The 13,003-nt window shown below is 37.4% G+C and overlaps 2 protein-coding genes across 5 annotated transcripts; one reads left to right on the top strand and one right to left on the bottom strand.

The window, feature by feature from the left end:
* Positions 1-276: 276 nt before the first annotated feature.
* LOC105782179 (lysine-specific histone demethylase 1 homolog 2) lies at positions 277-3,669 on the top strand. The gene is made up of 3 exons (XM_012606726.2): positions 277-432; positions 801-2,451; positions 2,553-3,669. The coding sequence occupies exons 2-3, from the start codon at positions 921-923 to the stop codon at positions 3,272-3,274; spliced, it is 2,253 nt and encodes a 750-aa protein (XP_012462180.1). The 5' UTR covers positions 277-432; positions 801-920; the 3' UTR covers positions 3,275-3,669.
* A 295-nt stretch (positions 3,670-3,964) lies between these two features.
* On the bottom strand, positions 3,965-8,520 carry LOC105782180 (monodehydroascorbate reductase, seedling isozyme). Of its 4 annotated transcripts, XM_052626127.1 has the most exons (4): positions 8,126-8,518; positions 6,693-8,005; positions 4,396-5,791; positions 3,965-4,289 (listed from the first exon to the last, which is right to left on the bottom strand). In XM_052626127.1, exons 3-4 carry the CDS (start codon positions 5,768-5,770, stop codon positions 4,138-4,140), a joined length of 1,527 nt encoding a protein of 508 aa, XP_052482087.1. In that variant the 5' UTR covers positions 5,771-5,791; positions 6,693-8,005; positions 8,126-8,518; the 3' UTR covers positions 3,965-4,137. The 4 variants fall into 4 exon arrangements, with proteins under 4 accessions (XP_052482087.1, XP_012462182.1, XP_012462183.1 ...); XM_012606728.2 differs by having other exon boundaries at positions 3,965-5,791; XM_012606729.2 differs by having other exon boundaries at positions 3,965-5,791; positions 6,700-8,005.
* Between the last annotated feature and the right edge of the window lie 4,483 nt (positions 8,521-13,003).

Genomic DNA, 13,003 nt, shown 5'->3' with positions numbered 1-13,003 from the left:
GTAAAATGGATTAAGACAATATAAGTATAAAATCATCCAAAAGAAAAAATTCACCAACCAAAACAACTCTGGTTTAATTAGAGCAGATGAATTCAAAATTCATGGAAGATTTCAGATTTTATCATCCCTAGTGTGAATTGTGAAACAATAATAATTTTACTTAGCAGCACCTGGCTCACCCTGCTTTACTAGGCTAATATGAATGGAATATGAGTTTTCTAAGCCATGTATTGGTGAGCCATTTCTGACCGATTTCGGCCCATTAAGACCCAAACCAACCTCCTCGTTCCCAATTCCCTCCAATCCAAATTTCTAAATTCTATTTCACATTTCTCGAGGTTTTCACCTAATGGAAAAAAAAAACCCTAATTAAACTCCCACTAGCTGTCTAAATTTCCCCGAATTCGCCACTCAACTCGGCCTCCTGTAAAGGTGAGTCACCCACTCTTCCTGCTCAAGATTTTCTTGCATCCGTTTCGTTGTTTATTTTTTATTGGTTTTTATGAACCAAATTGAGTGTTCAAAGCTCTAATTTCGAAGTGGTTGTTTTCTTCTTCTTTGTTGTTGTTGTTGTAGTAGTAGTACTTTAAGAAAAGAAATGGGTTTTTGTTGTTAGAGCTGCAATATTTTTTGGTTTTCTTTTTTTTTTAATTTCAAGTTTGTCAGAAAATTGAGAAATTTTGGACATAATACTGGTAGATTCAGTTCTTGATGTGTTTTTTTTTTCATAAAATCGTGGAAAGACCAAATGCCCATTAGTTTTTGAGTTGAGAAATTCATTGAGTTCTTTGGAATTGTAGGGACAAGGAAATGCCTTCATGTCAGATTTTGTATGAAATGAATGTTGGTTTTGATTGGACTGGTAGCTTTCATACATTTTGAAGGATTTTGAGGAGTTGGTTTTGTTAAGAAAAAGTGACATGGAGACGCCAGTTTCAGAAGGGTTGGTTTCAAAGAGGTCGTTGAGGAAGAAATCCGCAGTGAAGAATTATGATGAGAATTTAATGGATGAGTTCATAGAGAAGCATATAGGTGGTTCGTTTAGGAAGATTAGAACAAAGGAGGAGTTGGAGAAAGAGACTGAAACTGAGGCAATGATAGCATTATCTTTGGGTTTCCCTATTGATGCGCTGATTGAGGATGAAATTAAAGCAGGAGTGGTAAGAGATATAGGTGGAAAAGAGCAGAATGATTATATTGTTCTTAGGAATCATATCCTTTCTCGGTGGAGGAGTAATGTACGGATATGGTTATCTAAAGGACATATAAGAGAAACCGTGAGTAATGAATATGAACATCTGTTGTCTGCTGCTTATGATTTTCTTCTGTATAATGGGTATATTAATTTTGGAGTTTCACCATCCTTTTCCTCTTACGTCCCAGCGGAGGCAACTGAGGGTTCTGTGATAATAGTTGGAGCTGGACTTGCTGGCTTGGCAGCAGCAAGGCAACTTATATCTTTTGGTTTCAAGGTCGTTGTTATAGAAGGGAGGAATCGACCTGGGGGAAGAGTTTATACTCAACTGATGGGTAAGAAGGATAAGCGTGGTGCTGTGGATCTTGGTGGTAGTGTAATCACTGGCATCCATGCCAATCCTCTTGGAGTTCTGGCCCGGCAACTTTCTATTCCACTTCATAAGGTCCGAGATAATTGCCCTTTATATAAACCTGATGGGGTGCCTGTCAATAAGGTAATTGACTCGAAGACTGAAATGATCTTTAACAAGTTGCTTGACAAAGTCAATGAACTGAGAAAAATAATGGGTGGATTTGCTAATTATATTTCTCTTGGATCAGTTCTGGAAAAGCTAAGACAGTTGTATGGTGTGGCTAGAAGCCCAGAGGAGAGACAACTTTTGGAATGGCATCTTGCTAATTTGGAATATGCAAATGCAGGATGTCTTTCTGACTTGTCTGCTGCCTACTGGGACCAGGATGATCCTTATGAGATGGGTGGAGACCATTGTTTTCTTGCTGGAGGGAACTGGAGATTGATAAAAGCATTATGTGATGGAGTTCCCATAATCTATGGGAAAACAGTTGATGCTATTAGATATGGTGTTGAAGGAGTTGAGGTTGTTACCGGTAAGCAAGCATTCCAAGCAGATATGGTTCTTTGTACTGTGCCTCTTGGAGTCTTGAAGAGAAGGACCATTAGATTTGAGCCAGAGTTACCTCAAAGAAAGCTAGCTGCAATTGACAGATTAGGTTTCGGGCTCCTGAATAAAGTTGCCATGATTTTCTCTCATGTTTTTTGGGGAGAAGAGTTGGATACATTTGGATGTCTCAATGATACCAGTGATAACCGTGGGGAGTTCTTTTTATTCTACAGCTACCACACTGTTTCCGGGGGTCCGGTGTTGATTGCGCTGGTGGCTGGTAAAGCTGCACAAACATTTGAGCGCACAGATCCTTCACTCTTGCTCCATCGCGTTCTAAGCAAACTTAGAGGTGCTATATATTATTTAGCCTCGTTTTTCATGGTTATGCTCTGGTATTTTCTGTCTCTATATTGGGAAAGCAGCCTTGTGATCTATTGATTTTCCTTGCAGGTATATATGGTCCAAAAGGTGTAGATGTACCTGACCCTATACAGACAATTTGTACAAGATGGGGAAATGATCCCTTTTCATATGGTTCATACTCTCATGTTAGGGTACAGTCATCCGGCAGGGATTATGATATACTTGCAGAAAGTATAGGCAATAGGTTGTTTTTTGCTGGTGAAGCCACAACTCGGCAATATCCAGCCACCATGCATGGTGCCTATTTGAGTGGGTTAAGGGAAGCTTCGCGTATTCTCCGTGCCACAAGAGGTCGCCAAAACTACTTTAGGAGGTCTGTGCAGCGGAATGTTGGACCAAGCAGTGATCAATTGGGTGATCTGTTCAAGATGCCTGATCTAGTATTTGGGAAGTTCTCTTTTGTGTTCAATCCATTAACAGAGGACCCTAAATCATTGGCGCTTTTGAGAATTACTTTTGATAATTGCACAGATGATATGAGGAAGGTGCTGGAAAAAAGCTGTGACCCCCAATCGAATCAATCATTGCAGCTGTACGCAGCATTGTCCCGTGAACAGGCACATGAGCTACAGATGGTAACTGGAGAAGATGAAAGTAAGTTGGTGTATTTGATAAATAATATTGGATTAAAGCTTATGGGAGCTAATGCTCTTGGAATCACATATAACTCCTTGGTTACTAGCATATCTAGTGCAAGAAAAGGTAGGAGCAGGTACCGTATATCTGCACCACTGCTAAATACAGTTTAGATGAGCTACCGGTGTCATTGCATGAAAGTTTTGTGTACTCTTTGTTAAAATGAAACCTATTGATGCATGGTACTGCCCCATGAGTGGAAAAAATATAATGTCTTCTCTGGTGCATGTACATAAAACTAATTAGGTAGGTTGTTCTTCCATTGACGTCTAGAGTAATGGCTTTGTCAGAGTTACTAAATGTAGTAAATTCTTTCTTAGCCAAAGAACGTAGATCAGTTGGCCAAATTGGTTGCTAATTGAAGGATCCATTGGTCCATTATGTAGGTGTAGTAGTTTTAAGTTGTGATTGAATGTCATTGTATTTCCATAACCAGACTCCATATTAAAAACTTAGTACTGTTGTATCTTGTATATTGCATATAGTAAAATTTTCAATCGTTGGTGTATCCACATGATTCAAATCACTGAAGATATTGATTTTATGCACTTTTTTCCGTGACAAGCTCCATTGAAATGGCTTATTGATGCATCGTATATATTCCCGGAGCCATGTGTGCATGTATATGTTATATGAACGAAAACTACATCAAGTTTTCCTTCTATATATTGTATGTATTGAAGAGCATGAAGACCAAAAATATGCACCGAGTGCGAGGTCTATTTTTCTGTTAAGTACGGGCATAGAAAAGAGTGGAATATATAACACAAATAAAGCTGAATTGAAACCGACTTATGGAAACATTGAAGCAATCAATCAATGACATTCAAATATTAAACAAGCAAATGTAAATACAAGCCATGAACTGTATATAGGTCAAATTACAATGACGATCTTTGAATTTTGTCCCATTAAAGTGATTCATAAACATTTTAAAACTTGCTGGCAAATGAAAGCCCTTCCTTTTTAAGTTGATCTAAGTTCTCAACTGGAGGATTGAGTCTTGAAACTTTTGCAATAGCCTTGTTTTCTTCAGGTGTCCCACCTTCAAGGAAAGCTCCAACAATCTTTCCATCTTTGATCCAGTAAGACCCAAATTTTGGCTTCGGTGATAATGGATTGTCGTCTCTGAAAAACAAAGTTTCGCCAACATTGTCTCCATAGAACTGCCATGAAAGTTCGAAGGTTCGAGAGTAGAAGTATGGAAGATAATCATATTCTTCAAGTTCTTTACCTGTTTCATTTGCTTTGATAGCCTTCACAGCGTGCTCGGCTGATTTCCGGGCATGGTCAACATGTTCGACTCTCCTCATTTCATTGTATAATTTAATAGGGAAAGTGGCCACGTCTCCTACTGCATATACGCCAGGCATGCTTGTTTTGAAGAATCCATCGGTTTTAATTCCACCTTTGTCTTCTTCAAGCTGTCCTTTGAATAATGCTGTCAGCGGTCTTGCCCCAACACCGACAACAACAATGTCGGCTTCAAGCACCCTGCCATCCTTGAGTTTCACTCCCTTAACTTCCCCATTTGCATTAGCATTGAAGCCAACTGACACTGTTCCTTTGATGATTTTGATCCCTTTATTTTCATAGTAACTTTCATAGAATGCAGCCATGGTTGGGGTGAAAAGCCTAGGCATGCACCAAGGGTCGGGGTAAACCATGGTGACATCAAAATCGTTGATGCTCATGGCTGCTGCAACTTCAAGACCGATGTATCCTCCTCCAATAATAACAGCTTTTCCATATTTCTTCATTTTAATAGATTCAACAAGCTTATCAGCATCTTCGAGTTCTCTCAGATAGAAGATGTTCTTGGCATCAGCTCCTTCTACCTGGAAATCTGTCAACCTTATTACAGTGGAGCCTGTTGCAATTATCAATGTCTGAAACTTAAAGATTTCTCCAGCAGCACTTACGAGAGTCTTCAAAGCAAGATTTACTTTGACTATTTCGGTTCCAAGGATCAATTGGATTCCTTTTTCTTTGTACCAATCAGGAAGTAATCTGTCACCTCCACTTCCAACACAGACATGGAATTCAGGCAGTCTAGCAGCAGCCTTTGGATTCGGATTCAGATATCCCTTGCTCAAAGTAGGACGTTCATAAGGCGCCACTGCCTCTTTCGAAATAATCGCCAACTGCCCTGGTTTAAGGCCTTGCCTATCAAACTCCCTAGCTGCATACCCAGCTGCAACTCCCCCACCAACAATTATGTACTTGAAGGACTTAACCATGCCAAGAAATGCTTTGCCTTTCCTTAGAAATGCCTTGAGTTCGACGACCTTTTCCTCAACCATTTTTCCAAGAAACACCCGTGAAAGGAACTTCTTTTCTTTGGCCTTACGTTCGATGATTTCGATTTCGGTTTTGATCCTCTGAACATCATCCAACCAGTTCTTCACTTCTTCTGTTTGCATTGTCCCACCATGAATCTCTGCACTTAGTCTTAGTTCAATAACTTCCTTAACGGTGTTCAGCTCTTTCAACAGTTTTTGCAGAACCTTCATATTTTCATCAAAATTTCTTTTACAGTTCAAACATCTTTCAATGGGGGCAAATATAAACTTTGCACTTCCAATAACGAAATTGAACGAAGAAGCCATTGGCAAGTATCTGGTAAATACCTGAATCCAACAGAAAGTAAATCGTAGCTCAGAAAGTAGCTTTTCAAAACTAAAAAGATCGAAAATGTACTAAAATTAACCAAATCTATGCTAGGTTTTTCCTTAATATTCAAAGTTTATGAATATGGCTCTAAGTTGAACATACATAGATAATTATATTTAAAAGATTTTGATAATGAACAGACAAGCGTTACATTCATATCTTTCTGCACCAATGCATACATTCCTCTATACAGGTGTGAGTGTCAGATACGCGAATAGGTCTATGTTCACTTATTTCTAAATTATCTTTTCATGTATTTGGATGGTACTTGGAGGGTTATACTCATATCTTGACATGCATCGAAGATGAATGTCGGAGATTGGTACTTCAAGATAAATGAAAAACTGAAGCAACATAGTATATACAAACATGCATATATACATACACGTATAATATAAATTGCTGAAAAGAAAAGAATAGAAAAGAAATCCTTACTAATTGCTGTAGTAGTAGTTAAATGCTGTGGCATTCTAATCGAATTTCATTCCAAGTCTAGCATATCATTGAATAAAAATATTGCAATTACATTTTCATTTGACTGGAGAAAGAGGATAACCAAGTTATATTACCCAAACATTTCGTTTTCTTTAAAGTACCTGTATCGGAATTACGTTCAACAAATATTTGACATAGACATGATTCTTCAAATACATAAAAAGAAAAAAAAACCACTTGGAAAAAGAAGTTAAAACATAATCGCCTTCGAGTCCAGGTTCTCATGAAATAGACATCTTCACATATGCTACTAAAAGCAGTTGTAAAGATACTGATAACATAGTATTAGTGCCTTAAACGAATATGTTCATTTCTTTTCCTAGCGTAGATCTATAAGCAAAATTTTAGAAGAATTGTAAGTACCTGTTACCTCTGGCTAATGCTTCAAATTGTTTGCAGAGGAAAACACCAGGAAACAAAAACAAGTCGAAATGAGAGAAGTGCAAAGATATATGAAGATTCCTGCTAAAAGCTTTTCTTCTTTTGCAAGAAAAGCTAAGAATGTAGCACATTAGAATTCATTGAGGCAAAGTATCAGATGCAAGATACATGAATTGCAACTAGAGAAACCAAAAGGATCAATTAGGTTTGGAAACTGTTGGTGGATAATCATCATGCTTCTTAACAAAAATGAAACCATACCTTCAGCAGTCAAAAGCATTTGGAACTTATGCTATTCGGGTGAGTGTTGGATACAGATGCTTTTACTTTTTCGAAGATTTCCATGTATTTAGAGGTCCTTGGAAGATCTATTACTTAAACATACGGGTCATTAAAAAGGAAGAGCCCAAGCATAGGTTGTAACATACTGGTTCATGCAATTTTACTCTATCTGCTCAAGCAAGCACCCACAAGAGCTGGCATTCAGCAAATTTTGCGCGACCTCGAAGAGGGAAACTAGTCATGAAAATATCACAGTAAAAACAAACATATTATGCTGCAAAATGCTAAAATTTCTAGCAGATTAATGCAGTCGAACAGTTCTTAGAAGTGAAATGCCTTTTATTATATGCACAATGGGGTGAATTTTATTAAATTTCATTGATTGAAACTGTCAATTTTCAAGTTTGGGAAATTAGTTGACTTGTGACGATTGTTTGGACTTTGCTAACGCGATCTAGAAAAGAAAGCTCAACTCAAACATTGAAGAATGTGATAGTATTTGGTAAAAAAGAACAGGAATCTGTGAAAGTTATTTTAATGTATCCTTTAAGATTAAACTCTGAACTTGAAACACTTCCTCTTTTTTTGCCTAAACTTGAATGATACATTCACAATCATTGTCATCCTTGACATAGTTCATACAGCATAAAACATATCTTGTAATTTGAACAAAAAGGTTGGAAACAAGAACATTTTCACACAAAATGATCAATGAAGTACAGATCATACTTGACATTCTTCCTTCATCCTCTAGAAATGGTCAAGGATGAACCAATGGAATTGCATCTCATCTTCTGGTTTCTCAGAAGCTTGAACTGTGTTTCGAGGCTTTGTCTTTACAGCTTGTCTCGCTGCTTGCTCGCGCAGAACATCGACTTCTTTCTCCAGTTTGCTTACTGTAGCTTGCAATGCCTTCAAAGCTTCTTCCTGTTTCTTGGACTTGTTCTCACTTTTGAACTTCTGATCATCATCACTTATGACTTTGATACAATTTTTGTATGTTGGATATGCACCTGCAAACATAGTTAAATGCTAAAATACCCTTAAACCATGGGCTAAGCTCTAGCAAATGCAAATTGATCAACAATCTATCAGCTGCAAACATTAGAAATAAACAACCCAATAATGAATACCAGGGATGGTTTTAAGGCCCTCAACGGTAGCATTCTTGGCAATATCGGTAGCTACCCTTGAGATCTTTGACCGGGTTTCAGGGTCAGACAGGTGATGGTTCATCTTTTCCAGTGCAGTACACGACATCTCCTTGCCCTTGCTGATGGCTGCGGAACCATGATGGTTCACCTTTTGCAGTGCATCAACTGATACCTCCTTTCCCTTTGTGATCACTGTGGAACCATGACCGCAAGAGCTCTGCCAAAGGCCCCTCACTGAGTCGGTTGACCATGAAATCAAGTCCCATATCCCCATTTTCTTTTTCTTTTTTTTACTTTCACTTTCCTTTCTCTTGTGCTGCAGTAATAGATTCGAGAAGAATACGAAAAGGGACGATTAGGTGACTTGTCTTCCATTATTTTTTATTCATTTGCTTGACTTGACTACTAGCTCTAGCAGTGTATGTGGAGCGGTTAATTGCATCAGATGTCCTCAAATTTCAAAAAAAATTATTTGAGTTTCTTTTTATTAACAATGTAAGCTTGAATATGATGAATAACATATTTACACCTATCAAATGGTCCTTGATATTATTTGTTAACAGGTCCTTTTAAAAGAAATGGGTCAATCATATTTTCCCATAATGAGGTTGTCGAAACCTTTTTTTGAAAAAATTTAGTTGTCGACTTTTAAAAATAAAACTGGAGTCGCCACCGATCCTTTATTAAGGTGTGACCGGCCCACCTTAAAAAATTATTTTGGTCTACGAATTTTGAGAAAACGAGTCCGGGAGTCAGTTACGCACGAGGAAGGGTTAGCACCCTCGTAACGCCCAAAATCGGTACCAAATTGATCATTTAATGCCTTAGTGTCGAAGATTAAAAAGATTTTTAAATCAACTCAAATGATGAAATTTTAAAAAGGATAATCAATTGTTCAAGTCATGTAAAGAAATCGAGTCCCAATACGTTAGGGTACAATTCCTCATAATCCCCGAACTTTGAATATCAATTTTATTTTATGTGAAAATCTTCATTTTGAGAAAGTAACAGGCCACACCCAATACGTTAGGGCACAACAAGTTAAATTCTCAAAAATGATTTTTATGCTCATGCATTTTGAATAAAGAATATTCTAGGTCATTTGAAATCAGCAAAGAAAATTGGAACCCAATACGTTAGGGCTCAATTTTCCTCGAAAATCCCAAAACCTTAAATATTGTTTTTTATTCAAAAAATACTTATGAATGGAGAAAAATTGGTTTTAAGGCTTTGATAAAAAGCCAAAAAAAAAAATTCTAAAAGGTATGTCGAAAAACCTCAATGTACAACATGATCTGAGATACTTTAGTTTACAACATATACGAATAAATATTTGCAAATATATATATACACAAATACAATATAACAAGAAATTGCAAACATATGTACACATATATCTAACACACATATACAAGTATACATGCAAATAGAAGGAATGGAATGTATCAAATAACAACAAATAAAAATACATGTATTGAAACTAAAATAAAAGTATATAGGAAATATGCATATGTATATAAAAATAAAAAATGTATAAGTATATATGTGTATAATATAAAATATATAAACGTTAAAACAAAAAATGTATGTGTATGTATATATTTACAAAATAGAAAAATAAAATGTATAAGTATATGTACATATATTCACAAAGTATGTATATATAAATATATATTTATGAAAATAAAAGCGATATCTGAGATGTATATAAATTATTAAGTACATAGAAAAGAATATAAAAATATGGATATATAAAAATTAAAATATGTGTGTGTATAAATATATATATATATGAATGTAAAAAAATTTAAAGTATGCGTATGTATATACATTTACTAAAGGTATAAAGAGAAAAAAATATAAAAAGTATATATATACTAAAATGTTTGTATGTACAAAATATATGTATGTATTTATAAAAGTTTAAATATATATATATATATATGTAAAAAACTTTGCAAATAAATAATAATAACATATAACATATATAAAACATTTAAAATATATACAATATATATATATAAATATTATAAAATGCAAGTGCGTGCATATAGGTAGATAATAAAAATAATTAAAAGATGGACCAAAACGAATTAAAAATTAAAGTAAGGGAGAAAATCCGCAATAAACAAAAAACCCAAATCGAACGCTCGAGCAACACTGGGACTGAAAGGGAAATTAATCCCACCCCCAAAACGCTGCGCAGCGTGGGACCGAATTGCAGCAAAAATTAAAATCTGCGACCCAATTTAAAAAAGGATAAAACATGATTTAATTGAAACGCATCGCAAGAGGGAGGGACTGAACGCACAATTCTACCATTCAGGGTCAGGACGCGCGGATTCCCCTGCGGGTCGGGTCACCGCGCAGGTCGCTCCTGACTAAAACGGCGCCGTTTTGATCTGTTATTTAAAACAGATTTCTTTCTTCCAAAATCATTTTCAACCGAATGAGGGGAAAAAAAAAGTTCTCAAGTGCTCTGCTAGGGTTTAATCCCTATCCTCCTTGCACTATTCTTCGTCGCGCGTCACAACCCGATCGTCGTCTCAGCCTCCGGCCGCCACGGAGGGGAGCTTATTCAACGGTTCGGCGAAACAGGTAAGTGGTCTCTTGCCTTTATTTCTTTTTATTATTTTATGAAATAATAATAAAAATGAAAAATGTTGGTAATGGACACAGCAAAATAAAAAAACAAATCACCTCTGAAAAAACGCAAGCTTTATATCTGCATATTCTCTCTATTCTTGTATCTTTTGCAATCCAAAATCCCCTATTTACATATTTTCATGGCTTTAAATAGCGAAATGGAAAAGATAAATGAAATGGAAAGATAACTCAACAAAATCAAAAAGAGATCTATTCATTTTGTTGGCATGATTTTGCTATCTTGTTGATGCAGGTACTGTTGGAGGAGAATACGCGCGACGTGGAGGCGCAACTCTCGCGGAAGAGTGGCGCGCGTGGAGCGGGGTCGGCCCCAAACGTCTGGCAATGGAGGTTCTTTGGTGGTCGCTATGCGACTAGGGCTTTGCTTAGGTTTTTTTTTTGATTTAATGTATTGGGCTATCTGGGCTTGTATTTAATTTGGGTTTATTCTTTAATGGGCCAGGCACATTTGGGCTTGTACAGTTGCCCCTCTTTGCTCGTTGTCGTGTAACGGGAACAGAGCAAAGACTAAAAGCCCAATTGTGCCCGGTTTTATTGAACCTCGGCTTCTTCAATGCTTCATTTCTTCATGTAGCATCATTCTTTCCTACTACCTCTTCATAGATATAGGAACTAGAGCTTCAATCCACTCCACTGCAATGTCAAAGAGATAGGCTTCGTACGTTGTAGCTTCTCAAAAAGAACAAAATTTGTTGTCTTTAATCTGTTCCACTGCAACTTCAGGGAGATAAGACTTATAGCTTTAACTTGTTCTACTACAACTTAAAAATAAATCTGATGCGATCTACTCTGCTGCAACTTCAGAGAGATGAGATATGTGGTTTTAATCCACTCCATTGCAACTTCAAGGAGATAGGATTGGTTTCTTCTGTCTGCTCCACTGCAACTGCAGGGAGATAAGACTGGATGCGATCCGCCCTCTACAACTTCAGAGAGATAAGATCTGTGGTTTTAATCCGCTCCACTGCAACTTCAGGGAGATAGGATTATTAGCTTTAACCTGCTCCACTGCAACTTCAGGGAGATAAGATTCGCCATCTTCAGTCTGCCCCACTGTAACTTCAGGAGGATAAGACTTGCTTCCTTAGTCTGCCCCACTGCAACTTTGATCTACTTCGCTGCATAGGGAGATAAGATCTGTAATCTTCAATCTATTCCACGTTGCCCAGGGAGATAGAATTACCGGCTTCAATGTACTCCACTGTAACCTCAGGGAAGTAAAATCCGCCATCCTTGATCTGCTCACTATCTATGCAGAAGGCAAGATCGTAATCTTCAATCTATTCCGCTGCCTGAGGAAGTAGAATTATCGGCTTCAATGTACTCCACTTGTAACCACGGGGAGGTAAAATTCACCATCTTTGATCTCGCTCCACTCTTGCTTGGGGAGACAAGATCTAAAATCTTTAATCTATTCCACTCTGACCGGGGAAGTAGAATTTACGCTTCAATGTACTCCACTGCAACCTCGGGGAGGTAAAATTCACCATCTTTGATCGCTCCATTGTCTATGCAGAAGGCAAGATCTGAAATCTTTAATCTATTCCATCGCGACCGGGAAGTAGAATTTACGCTTTAATGTACTCCACTGCAACCTCGGGGAGGTAAAATTCACCATCTTTGATCTGCTCCGCTGTTTATGCAGGAAGGCAAGATCTGAAATCTTTAATCTATTCCACTGCTGCCCAGGGAAGTAAAATTTCTGGCTTCAATGTACTCCACTGCAACTTCAGGGAGGTAAAATCCACCATCTTTGATCTACTCCGCTGTCTATGCAGGAAGGCAAGATCTGAAATCTTTAATCTATTCCACTGCTGCCCAGGGAAGTAGAATTACTGGCTTCAATGTACTCCACTGCAACTTAATGGAGGTAAAATCCGCCATCTTCGATCTGCTCCACTACTGCTTAGGGAGACAAGACCTGAAATCTTCACATGCTCCACTGTCTCCGAGGGAGGCGAGGTTGGTGTCTTCGATCTGCTTCACTTTCGATGCAGGAAGGCAAGATCTGTTATCATCACTGGTCTGTTCTCTAGGGAACATGACCTGTATAATGAACTTTATGAACCTAATTATGCCTAGTGATTAGGATGTCATGATTAGAATGAATCAAATACTCCTAACTAGACATGTATGAATGACATTTGAATGAATGCAGAATGTCATGAAAATGATATTTTAATGCTTGAG

Source organism: Gossypium raimondii, chromosome 13, assembly GCF_025698545.1.
Source record: "Gossypium raimondii isolate GPD5lz chromosome 13, ASM2569854v1, whole genome shotgun sequence".
In the NCBI taxonomy this organism is placed as follows: domain Eukaryota; kingdom Viridiplantae; phylum Streptophyta; class Magnoliopsida; order Malvales; family Malvaceae; genus Gossypium; species Gossypium raimondii.
This window is presented reverse-complemented; position numbering and strand designations above follow the sequence as displayed.

What these genes read in the sequence shown, in the direction of transcription:
- LOC105782180 (XM_052626126.1), bottom strand. Translation starts at nt 5,770, where the DNA reads ATGGCTTCTTCGTTCAATTTCGTTATTGGAAGTGCAAAGTTTATATTT.
- LOC105782179 (XM_012606726.2), top strand. Translation starts at nt 921, where the DNA reads ATGGAGACGCCAGTTTCAGAAGGGTTGGTTTCAAAGAGGTCGTTGAGG. An exon ending in CGTTCTAAGCAAACTTAGAG is followed by an intron (nt 2,452 to 2,552) that starts GTGCTATATATT and finishes TTTTCCTTGCAG; the next exon opens with GTATATATGGTCCAAAAGGT.